The 12,761-nt window shown below is 37.1% G+C and overlaps 1 protein-coding gene across 3 annotated transcripts in view; it reads left to right on the top strand.

The window, feature by feature from the left end:
• The window catches only part of TAF1B (TATA-box binding protein associated factor, RNA polymerase I subunit B), a 68,066-nt gene that overhangs the window by 3,701 nt on the left and 51,604 nt on the right, over nucleotides 1–12,761 (top strand). For all 3 annotated transcript variants that reach the window (XM_012778970.3, XM_076000543.1, XM_076000542.1), the window contains exons 3-6: nucleotides 2,057–2,144; nucleotides 4,336–4,433; nucleotides 6,955–7,050; nucleotides 11,936–12,089. In XM_012778970.3, coding sequence (XP_012634424.2) covers nucleotides 2,057–2,144; nucleotides 4,336–4,433; nucleotides 6,955–7,050; nucleotides 11,936–12,089 — 436 coding nt within the window. The remainder of the gene's footprint in view (nucleotides 1–2,056; nucleotides 2,145–4,335; nucleotides 4,434–6,954; nucleotides 7,051–11,935; nucleotides 12,090–12,761) is intronic.

A 12,761-nucleotide genomic window follows, 5' to 3' on the forward strand; every position in this document is an offset into this window, starting at 1 on the left:
CTCTAGATACTCTGCAATCTGGAGAAAGACCTTCTGAATTGGGAAAGGAACCAGAGTGTTATCCTGGTATATTTTATCCAGAAAAAAAATTTAAGGCCTTAAATCTATCCAATTTAGACAATAGATATTTTTGCAAGTATTTCATGGACATTTATAATACAAAGGTGTAGATTTTTGTTAGAGTGGAAAGTCTAGTAGGTGCTCATGGCACGAGTGGAGAAAGATTTCTTACACAGAAATTAAGATAGAAAAGTTTAAAAGTTTATTTCATTAATTAGAAGGACAGAGAAAAAGAGAGAGAGAGAGAGACAGACAGAGATAGAGAGAGAGAGAGAGAAAGAGAAAAGAGAGCAGGGAGCCAGCATGGCATCCCAGAGAAAGAGAAGGGGGATGTCAGCAACAAGGCCAAGTGGCTTGCTGCTTTTATGGGGATGAAGAAAAAAAATAGTGACGGTTGTCAGTTGCTAACAAAAGTGGCAGCAGGTAGATAACAAAAACTGCAAGGATGTCAAAGTCCAAGACTTGGTTTCCTGCCTTCCTTGGAGAAAGGATTATCACAGGACTTGTGACTATCCTTGAGATATGGTTGAGGCTCATTTTTCTGCTGTTTACTCAGGAACTCTGTAAAAGCAGATTCTCAAAAAACAATTTTGAAAGAGAGAGATTTGCATGTCTTTTCGGTCCATTCAGCTTTCTTTAGAAGTTATGCAAAACAGAACTCCTGCAGGGCTCCTATTAGTGAGAGAGCTCATAGAATTGATCTTTAACCATTACTGAGGAAGTTGTGGCATTAGGTATTTTCCTGTTATTTTTGCAAGGCTGCCCCTTTCAGTTTTTATGATTATAAGAGCAATCCTGTTTACTGTAGAAAATTTGGAAACTGTGAAGGTGAAAGCTAAAATAACGAATAATCTCAACACACATTTCAGTCTCTTTTGTCCTGTGTATGAGAGGGAAAAAGGAATGTGTGTGAGTACTATTGAATCTTCTGTCTTAACAATGTGGAAAATACTTTTTCTAAACATTTGCAGAATTTTTATTGACTGTATAAATATTCCATAATGTAACCACTCAGTAATTTAATTAATTATATATAGCTTTAGTTTTGGATGTTTAGCCTTTTCATGTTTTTTGCTGTTTCACGTTTTATCTAGTTCAGATTTTACGTCTTTTTTTCTTGGCTACTCTTTATAAGCTTTACTTGTCTTTGCCAGATAACTGGGTGTTTTCTGTTTTTTTTTACAGCTCCCCTTCAAAAATGGGTAACTGTTTTGGTATTTATTCTGACATATCTTATATTCTCTGTGTGGCCAACCCAATATACCAGAATTGCTTTGAATATGGTTTCTATGACTAGAGAGTCTACATTCCTATTGTTAGGAATCCTATTGTTAGAGACATGTCTTTTTTATTCTTATTGAGAGTTAAAGGTAAACTTCATTCCAAATTTCTAAATTTAGAAAAATATGTTAATGTCCTCTGCTGTTTAAAAGATCTTTTACCTTTCTTCTGGCAATAAGACTCAATACTTTTCTTTTTGGTTATGAGAGAGCCAGGATCTTAGGTACCTGCCCTTGAGAACAATTGGGATTGAAGACTTTGTTATGAATTGTACTAGCCATTTATTTAGTCCTTCTAAATTCTGTAGTTTGATCGAAAATAAAAAGTAGTACTTTTATAATTTCAGAAATGGAAGCAGTTTTAGAGTGTTATAAAGTACATGAAGAAATAGGATGAAACTTATCTGTATGTAGGTTAGATATTGCCAGTTATGATAAATACATAAATTGTATTAATACCAAGATATAAAAGTTTATTCATTTAACAGATGGTGGTTACTGTGTTCCAGACACTGTTTTAAGTACTGAGAAATTTTGAATGAAAAAACCATAAAGATTAATCAGAATGTTACAATTTTTATAATTTCCCAACATGTTACCATCACTGGCCCTGGCACTCACAGTTTGGTTCATTATATTTCCCAGAGCATACTTGGAAATATGCTTAGGGGGATGTAAAACTACTTTTTTAATGGATTGTTTTTTGTTTCTTGCAGAGATCTAAGGAAGTTATAAACACTGAAGATATTCCTAATAGCAAGATAAAAGCCATCAACCGGGGTCTTAAAAGAAAAAAAAAGCTTGGTAAGCTCTTTCTTCATATGTGCTTAATGTTCTTTATTCACATCTTTCACCTTCATGATGTGGGGACATGGAATGGAATTTTAAATAGATTCTAGAGAAAATTTCAGATTTTAAAGCAGATAATCCAAAATGAAATTAAAATGGGAAACTATTGATGGTAAAATGGGAAGCAAATGTCTTGAAGCATATTCTTTTATTATCCTGCTTATTGTCAATGAGTTGCTTTTCCACTGGAGCAACTATTGTGCAAAAAATAATATTAATAGCAAAGGGAGCGTATGTGCTTTTCTATATTATCCATTATGAATATGATTTTTTGTGCTTTTGAAGAAAAATGCTTATTTTATGAAATAATTCAGCTGAGGGATCTTCTGGTAGGGTGACTTAAACAGGAGATTCAACTTTCAGAAATCCATTTCTCACATTGAATTTTCAATATACACTTTAAAATAGGGAAAATTATTTTCTCTTAAAATAGCTTCAGCATGGATATGCTTTGAAAGGTAATATATTTCATTAATCCAATGAATACATATAATTAACCATTATTGAGAAGAATCTGAGGTAAAGTCTAACTGATGCTTTTTATTTTTATGACTAACTACCTAGGATCAGATTCTCAAATTTGAAACCAGGCTAATGATAATAGTAGACTCTTCTACATGAGGTAGCTTTGAGGACACACACACGCACTAAATATATGTATATTAATGGAATATTTATATGAAATACATTGATGTTCTTAGATGAATAACAGAGAGAATCCCTAAATGCTAACTCACATTCATATTTAACCTTTAATAGTAACTATTTTTATTGGGCTAAGACCTGATTAATTTTCACTAAATTTTATCAGAGTTAACCCCAATTAATTCTGACTTAACCTATTTAAATAGTTAAAATGTGTAGTTTAAACCTAAATTGCTTAAGGAACTTCAGGTGCTTTATATTAGGGGTTAAGTGTCTTATAGTCATCCTTTTTCATCTGTAAAATGAGAATGGTAATACCATCTGTTATGTAAAATAGGAACACAGACTCATAATATAAAATACAACTTTATCAGTCTCTAAGAATAGTGTGCATGAAGAAGAGAGCATATGTATATAGCTTAAAGAGTTTAAACTTCCTCAGCTTCTAGATACATCAGAATTACAGGCCTTTCCATTTCACTCATACAACCTGAAACCCTTCCTGGGAGGAAATTGGGTTGGTGAGCGGGGGTGGGGAGTCTTTGTGACATTCAGGAAAGCAGAAGAGTTGGAATCCCCTGACATTCTGCAGGGGAGAAGAGATCTTGGACTCAGTACCAGACTTCAGAAGCTATGTATAAAAAGTGCTGATAACATGCTTTTCAAAGAGTTAGAGTGTTTGTCCAGCAGTGAGAGGTAAAACATAAGGGTCCTGATGGACTTTACCTTTCCTTCAGCTAGTGATTATAGTAGCTCTATCATGGTGGCAGATTTCTTCACAATCTCTCTAGGGTAGTTTTGAGAATTCACTAAAATAACCTACTTAAAATACCTAGCACTTAGAGGTGGAGTGAAAAAAAAACAGAGGATATAAAAACAAATAAAATAGAAAATAAGAATAAAAACAAGGTAAAAAAATAAAAGTAAAAAAAATACCTAGCACATACCTGGTACCTAGGCTGAGATCAGTGTTAGTTTTCTTGCTTTCAGTTTCTCCCATTCTAGAACAATTTCTAGAAAAGTAGAATGCCATTGAACAGTTTATTTTCTTCAAATAATGTTCTTTCCTGCACTTCTGGACCATCAGATCTTGACGTTGGTTCTTTGGTTCACCAGATATTCATCCTTACCTTATAAATTGGAACAGAAAAATGGAAGCAGTAACCGAGTACTTTCACTTAGGATTCTGCTGGTCATTGTTCAGTAAAATACACATTTTTAAAACTTACTTCACTTTCTTAAATATGTTGGCTATTCATTTTTCTCCCTTTTAGGTTACTATTTCAGAACATTTGAAATCCAATAAATTATATAAAATGTTTAGTTTTAGCATTTGTATAAAAATTTGCCAGATAGGAAATAAGAGAATGTAAGAATGGAAACTCTATTCAGGGATACCAAAAATTCAAGTTGTAATGTGTAAAACACAAACTGTAACTGTGTAGCGGAATTGCAGTAAATTAGGAATGCAGATGTCTAAAATGTGTTATTTGTCATTTAGAAAAAGGCTGGGATTGGTATGTGTGTGAAGGTTTTCAGTACATACTTTATCAACAAGCAGAAGCCTTAAAGAGCCTTGGAGTAGGCCCAGAGTTAAAGGTAAGACCATTTGGGACTAGATGTTAGCTTTACATTTTGTTTTTTGAAGAAAAGTAAGATGTAGAGTGGAACTAGGGAGAAATCAGTAATAACACTAGGGCTACTGGAAGAATTATTTTTCTGATAGTTTTGCTTTAATTCTTTTACTAGACCAGCAGTTCCTAAAGTGTGTTTTACAGTATGTAAATAAGCAATACATGCAAAAGAAAATTGAAAAGATTTTAGTCTTCAGATATTAGGAAACACCAGGTTAAACAAAGTAAAACAAATAACTTTCTGGGCTTATTTGTTTCTCTATGTTAATGTGCTTGTTTAATTTCCAAGAGATGTCCTCTGTGGTATTCACAGTTTAAGAACAAATTCCTTTGGTGTGTATATGTAGTGTCTGTCAGGACTTGAGTTCTACTGAATGCAATTTGGGCAGTCATGGTAAACCAGTGGTTCACTGGAGTATTCATCACAGTCACCTGGAGGTATTGTTGAAATACCAATTGCTGGACCCTCTTCCCAGAGCTTCTGAGTCAGTAGGTCTGGATCAGGGCCCAAGAATTTGGATTTCTAACAAATTCCCATGAGACACTGATGCTTCTAGTCCAGGGATCACACTTTGACTTTGCTGCCTTCCTGGAGTAGCATAGTATTCCTGCAGTTTTTTGAATTTCATATTCCCTCATCTAGTAAGAGCCATTTTCAGGAATTCTTTTAACAGCTAGTTATTTACCAACAAGTTGTTTATTGTATTCTTGCTTCGTGCTCTTCATTGGAAACCAAGTTCTGAGAGATCCAGCCTAGTTGGGGAGGGGGATTTATGTATATGTGAAATTAGTAGACATGAAATTTCTTTAACAGTATATACTCATAAGTGATATTAAAGGCAGAAAGAGAAGGGAAAAAGATCAATGAGGGCTGAAGTCACCAAGGAAAGATTTGTAGAGGAGCATCTGCTGTTCAAACCAGTATATGGAGGCCGGGCTTGGTGGCTTATGCCTGTAATCCTATCACTCTGGGAGGCCGAAGCGGGCGGATCACTCAAGGTCAGGAGTTCAAAACCAGCCTGAGCAAGTGCGAGACCCCATCTCTACTATAAATAGAAAGAAATTAATTGGCCAACTAATATATATAGAAAAAATTAGCTGGGCATGGTGGTGCATGCCTGTAGTCCCAGCTACTCAGGAGGCTGAGGCAGGAGGATCGCTTGAGCCCAGGAGTTTGAGGTTGCTGTGAGCTAGGCTGATGCCACGGCACTCACTCTAGCCTGGGCAACAAAGCGAGACTCTGTCTCAAAAGAAAAAAAACAAAAAACCAGTATATGGGGCAAGCCAAAAGAGAATGACCTCTGGAGCAGTGCATGGTCTAAAATGGACTCTGGCCGTGCCTTTAAAAGCGTTATAGGAATTAAAAATTCAGAGCCAGGAGCAGTAGCTCATGCTTCTAGCCCCACCTGTACTAGGAGGCTGAGGCAGGAGGATTAATTAAGGCTAGGAGTTTGAGACCAGCCTGGACAATATAGCAAGACCCCATCTCTTAAAAGACAAAGGAACTAAACATTCAAAAACATGAAACACCACAGACTTAACCTGTTACAGTCACTGCATTAGGTAAGATAGTGGGGGTTTATGATCTAGTCTATCACTGCATAGTTATCCTATGTATAAATGTTTATAAATAGTTTTATATAATTACACTGAATAGCTATAGTAGGGTTTATTTCTACATAGCTGACTATCCATTTCATTAGGGATTAATTCTGAAAACAGTTTTTCTGAAACTGACTGATGAAAATAAGAACACAGGCTCAGGAGTCAGAACTGACTCCAAATTCTATTCATGGCTTTTCTGTTTATTGGCTGGGTAATCTTGGCCAAGCTAACTCAGTTTCTTCAGTGGTAAAATAGAAGTAATAGCTATCTTACTGTATTGTGTTAGAGGCGACGGATATCTGGTACCTAGTAGGTGATGAATAAATGGAAAAGTTTTTTTGTTTAGTTTTACTTACAGTCAGGGCAGGTCGATAGACCTGGTGGCAGCTTTGCCGCTAACTAGAAATGTAGTCATGTATAAGTTGATTTCTTTCTCTGATCCTTAATTTGTTTAATATACAAAAGGTAAGAATTCAACTAGGTGATCTTTAATGTCCTTTCCTTCTCTAAGATTAAGAAGGATTTTTTTCAGTGTTTCCCATATATCTGATATTGTGATAATTCTTTTTAAAGAAAAGCAGATAAGAATACATTTAGATGGAAAACTTGTTTTAACAAGCCCTCCATGTGATTCTGATGCACACTCAAGTTTGAGAAACACTGGTTTAACTTATCACTCCCCAAAGTGCATTTTGTGGAACTCACATCCTTATAGATGCTACAGAAACACACCAAAGGATTTTGTTCTCTAATTGTGAAAACTGCATAAGACATCCTTTGGAAATTAATATATAGAGTACAAAGTCTGCAGTATGGATGTGCCCATATGTTTGTCATCATAACCTGAATCACCACCCATTCTCATTTCCCTTCCACGTTAGAATGAAGTTTTACATAATTTTTGGAAGCGCTACCTTCAGAAGAGCAAGCAGGCATATTGTGAGAAACCAATTTATACCACTAGAAAGAAAGCTATGGTGAGTCACGAGTCTGAAAAGTGGGACTAAAAGACATGTCTGGTGAGATGTAGAGATGGAGATGGGATCATGACCAGTTTGAGTATCTGGGAGTATGATGCTTGTCAGAGGATTTTCAGTGAAGAGTCTTCTTTTATAGTCCAGAAGAAAAGGGTCATTGATCTAGACATTGGAATTAATTTTGACTTCTTATTAGACTACTTGAAATATAAAGGAATTTGTGGTGGGTTTTCTAGATAAAAGCTTAAGGAATTTCTATTACTATACTATTAAAAGAATTTGTTTGTGTATGTAAGTCCTTTTGTTTGGAATACCTACTTTACCTGGCATTTCAAAATTCAGCTCAGTTATCATCTCTTCTCAGAAGCCTTTATGTGAAGAAAAAGAAATCTAGGTACCCCAGCCCCCCACATCCACCATCTATATTTGTAGCAGTTTGTTTTTAACTACTCTATAAATGTGCCCTGTAAAATTTTATTTGGATAGGGGATAGGTTCACTGCTGAGAAAGGTGAGTGTGCTAATCAATGATGTGTTGGATGTGTGATACAGATGCTTGTTGACTTATAATGGGGTTACATCCTGATTAACCCACTGTAAGTTGAAAATATTGTAAGAAAATGCATTTAATACCCCTAACCAACGCCCTTTCTTAGCTAGCCTACTTTAAACATGCTCAGAACACTCATATTAGCCTAAAGTTGGGCAAAAATCATCAAACTTAAAGTGTATTTTATAATACTGGATTGAATATTATCTCATGTAATTTTTTTCTACCTGAGATGGAAATGATGACCCTCATGTAATTTATTGAATACTGTACTGAAAATGGAAAACAATGATTGTATGGGTACTTGAAGTACAGTTTCTACTGAATGCATATTGCTTTTGTAACATTGTAAAGTTAAAAATCTTAAGTCAGGGACCACCTGTATTTAGAGAAGAGCAAAGAAGCGTTTCTGAATCTATCTAATACACACTTGTTTAAGAGCTTGGGAACTTGGCGCTGTGTTCCCTTGTTTGGTTGGGTTCTCACAGGTTCCACATGCAGTGTAAAGACTTGGGCCTGGATAAATGGTGTAGGTGACAGACATGAGTGAAGGAGATAAACCTCTGAGCTACTCAAGTATCCTCACGTGATACTGGTCCTAAGAATGAGAAATTTAGAATAGTCAAATAATGCAAGAAACAATGGTTAAAGGGGTATAACCTAAGGAATTAGTTTAGAAAATGTTTTTAAATATGATACTATTTAAACTCAAGAGAAATAACTTGAATTTACTGGAAAGACATTTTATAATCATAGAGTTATGAAACATTATCCTATCTTGATATAAGAGACAGGTACCTCTTAAGAAAAGCAAAAAGTGCTATATTTCCAAGGTGATAGTTGGAAAAAGAAAAGAAAGAATTATTCAAACTGCTAAGAACTTGATTTTTAAAATTTCATAGCTAAGGTATTTGTTGCTTGTATTTAAGTACAGGGACTTTGCCTAGCACATAGAAAATATGAATTAGAACCTAGGATTCTCTCTGACATTTTAATATTTTTAGGTTAATTTAAGATTAAGATAGGACCAGGTGTGGTGGCTCACACCTGTGATCCCAGCATTTTGTGAGGCTGAGGTGGGATAATCACTTGAGGCCAGGAGTTTGAGACCAGCCTGGGCAACATAGCATGACCCTGTCTTGAAAAAAAAAATTAGCCAGGCATGGTAGTGTGCTCCTATAGTCCTAGTTACTTGGGAGATTGAGGTTGGAGGATCGTTTGAGCCCAGGAGTTCGAGGTTACAATGAGCTATGATTTGTGTCACTGTACTCCAGCCTAGGTGACAGAGTGAGAGCTTTGTCACCCTGTCTCTGAAATAAATGAATGAATGAATGAATGAATGAATAAATAAATAAAAGGTTTGAGTAAGCACCTGTGTAAAGCAGTATTAGCAGCACACCCCAAAATCTTGGTGAATAAATAAGCAATAGGTAAAATTGTAAGCTGATATATAAGTTGGTAATGTAATTTCTACCACAAGAATACAACTGTACTATATTATGAAAGGAAAAAGAAATAATTACTTTTAAATTAGAAGCTTAGTCCTCTCATACATAGCCAGTAAATATTTTCTTAGTGTTTTGATGGATATTAACTGTTCCAAGACCAGTAAGAGGCTTGCACCTGAATCCTGGACCCTACTTTTGAGTTATGTGATCTTGGGTGAGATAAATTACTGAAAAATTCCAGAAAAGGCAAAAACAAGCAAATATACAAAGTGTGGCAGTGGGGGAAGGGTGCTATTTAACAGAGAGTGGTCAGGGAAGGCCTTCCTGATGAGGGATCTTAAGGATGTGAGAGAGTAAACCATGGGGATATCTATGGGAAGAAATGCAGAGGAATTCCAGGTCTCACCCAGACCAATTTAAATCCATATCTGCGTGTTTGAGAAGGACTGCTCTAGATGTGAAATGAGGGAGGCTGGGGCCAAGTGCTGGCCCTGGAGGTGATAAGTGGCAAGATTCTAGATCAACTGAAGATAGAACCTACAGAATTTCCTGATGGATTGGATGTGGGGTGTGAGAGAAAGAGGAATAAAAGACAACTCTAAGGTTTTTGGCTGGAGCAGCTGGAAGGAAAAAATTGCCATCAGCTAAAATGGCAGGTGGAACAGGAAGATCATGAGTTCTGTTTTAGACATGTTAAGTTTGAGACAGCTGTTAGACGTCCAAGAGGAAATGTCAAGTGTGCAGTTAGATATATCAGTCTGTAGTTCAGAAGAGAGGTCTGGGCTGGAAATTAATTTGGAAGCTGTCAGTTTATACTGTAATTATTGAATCTAAAATACCATTGTTTGTAAGATACACCATTATTTTAAGTATCACCAAGAAAGAAAAGAATGCAGCAAATTAAATTGAGACATGCCACTGATTGATTTGGATTTAAGGGATGTTAAAATATGAGGAGGGAGGAGGTATAGCTAATATTCGAAACCATAAGACCAGAATGATATCACCAAGGAATGAAGACAGTACCAAGAACTAAACTCTGGGCCACTGTTGGGTTAAGATGTTTGGGATAAAAAAGAAACTGGCAAAAAAGTTAGAGAAACACTTGGGAAGTAAGAGGACAGCCAAGAGAGTGAGAGCCATTCTGGAAACCAAGAAAACAAAGTGTTTCAAGAAGAGGGCAGTAATCAACTGTGATAAATGCTGCCACTAGGTCAAGAAGGAAGAGGGCTACAAACTGATCAATGGAGTGGGACCAAAAGCTTGATTGGAATGGGGTGTAAGGTAGATTGAGAGCAGAGAAATTGGGGAAAACAAATCTGGACTATTCCAAGGCATTTTGCTGAAGTACAGAGAAATTGTGTGGTAGCTGGGGTCAAGGGAAAAGTTTTTTAAAATGGGATTGGCTGGGTGTGGTGGCTCCTGTCTGTAATCCCAGCACTTAGGGGGGCCAAGGCGGGAGGATCACTTGAGGCCAGGAGTTCAAGACAAGCCTGGGCAATGTAGCATGACCCTGTCTCTACAAAAAATGCAAAAATTATTTGGGCATGGTGGCGGGTGCCTGTAGAGTCCTAGCTCTTTGGGAGACTGAGCAGGAGGATTGCTTGAGACCAGCAGTTTGAGGCTGCAGTGAGCTATGATCGCACCACTGCATTCCAACCTGGGTAACAGAGCAAGACCCTATCTCTTTAAAAAAAAAAAAGTGAGATAAATGATAGCATATTTGTGTACTGATAAGAATGATTTAGGAGAGAAGAAAAATGCACAGTGGAGAGAAAGGAGAAGTGGGTCTTAAATAGATAGCGCTGAATGGATGAGAGGGATAGGATAGAGTGCACAAAGGAGAAGCTGGCTTTAGATGGGAACTTAGTCGAGAAGAATCAGGCAGAGGGCAGAGTATGGGTAGATTTGCTGGCAGTGGTCACCTGTGTGAACCTTTGGACGTTTTCTTCTGATTGCCTCAATTTTCTCAATGAGTCTGTGGTCATCAGCCAGCTTTATGGCATACCTTGCCTCTCATGTGGCTTGCCATTAGGGAAGCAATGTGCTTGACAGAGATTATGATTATCTTATTTCATTCCCTGATTTTTTTCTTTTTTGCTTCATTCTCTTGTGAGCTTCTTTAACATGAGTATTATTGCCTTGCAATAAGATCAGGTTTCTTGGCCTTCGAGGCTGAGATCATGGCTTTCTGACTGTGATCAGTTCCCCAAGGTAATGTCAGCAAAGGAGATCTTCAGGTAGCCAGCCCGCTGACTTTTTTAGGGACACTCTGACCACCATTTCAATAGTACATGTGAACAATTAAACAATGGTGTGAGATAGTATATCCTTGTTGATTATGTCTTATAAACAGTATGTACTACAGGAGTTCAAAGAAATGAGAAATCACTGAAGAAGAGTGGGTTTTCAGTGGCATGATAGAGTAAGTAATAAGTTGAAGAGAGAGAAAGAGAAGGGACAGTTCAGGCAAGATAACCAGAATTAGCAAAGCTATAAAGCAAGAACTCCCCAGGTAGGTTTGGTAAAAAAGAGGCCAGCCAGTGTGCACGGAGTCATTATTGATGCTCAGTGTTTTGATTGGTAAAGATGTTAGTGCTGTAAGAGAGATGTTTGTGGAAGGAGGAGATCTGATGTATGTGCTGGCAGCCTGCTTCCTCCCTCACCTTTGTCTGTAGCCTTTCTCCCAGAAGCACTGCTGGGAGCTGTCAGGGAGCGTGTTTCAAAGTAAAGGTCTTTCAGGCTTAGGGTCTTGGCAGACAGTTGAAGTTCTCTAGAGTGGTTTCTTTTATGGTGTTTGTGATGGTTGGGAATTGTGTACATTCACAGACATTAACTATGTTTTAAATTCCTGTGTAATAATTTTGTTTATATTATTTTGCAAACAGGTAGTAGAAGATAATCTAAGTCATTCGGACTGGAGTAGTGAGCCTGAGCTGCTAAGTGATGTTAGCTATTCTTTTGTTGAAAGTGGAGCAGAGTCACAATCTGACATCTTTAGTCAAAAGTCTTTCCCCGTCAGCAGCAGAGCATCACAACCAGGTAAAAATGAGAACCAAACTGTTTAGAGTTTTAAAGTTACTACTATCTCTTAAAAATAATTTAATCCAATCTCTTGATATTCCAAGGAAGGGGAATTTGGTCTAGCAAAGTCACATGACTTACTAAATCACATGGCTAAGAAAAAGGCAAATTAAATGAATTCTTAGTACAATTTTTTTTTTTTTTTGAGATGGAGTCTCACTCTGTCACCAGAACTAGAGTGCTGTGACATTAGCCTAGCTCACAGCAACTTCAAAGTCCTGGGCTCAAGCAATTCTCTTGCCTCAGCCTCATGAGTATCTGGGACTACAGACATACACCACCACATCTGGCTAATTTTTCTATTTTTAATAGAGACAGGGGTCTCGCTCTTGCTCATGCTGGTCTCGAACTCCTGACCTCAAGTGATCCTCCTGCCTTGGCCTCCCAGAGTGCTAGGATTACAGGCATGAGCCACTGCACCGGCCAGTGCAATTTTTTAAAAGGCACATTGTCTCCATATATTTTTGTGTGATTTTAAAAGGGACATAAAGAATAAGTGGATCCAGAAGGAGGCTCACTCAAAAAAGATCATATATGTGTGAGCTCAGAATTTTCAGAGAAAAGTTGCAGCAGAAAAAGTGATAACTTAACCAATATGGCCAAATAAGAGTCAAAGATTATACGCCCAAT

This window comes from Microcebus murinus, chromosome 3 (genome assembly GCF_040939455.1).
Source record: "Microcebus murinus isolate Inina chromosome 3, M.murinus_Inina_mat1.0, whole genome shotgun sequence".
Taxonomy (NCBI): domain Eukaryota; kingdom Metazoa; phylum Chordata; class Mammalia; order Primates; family Cheirogaleidae; genus Microcebus; species Microcebus murinus.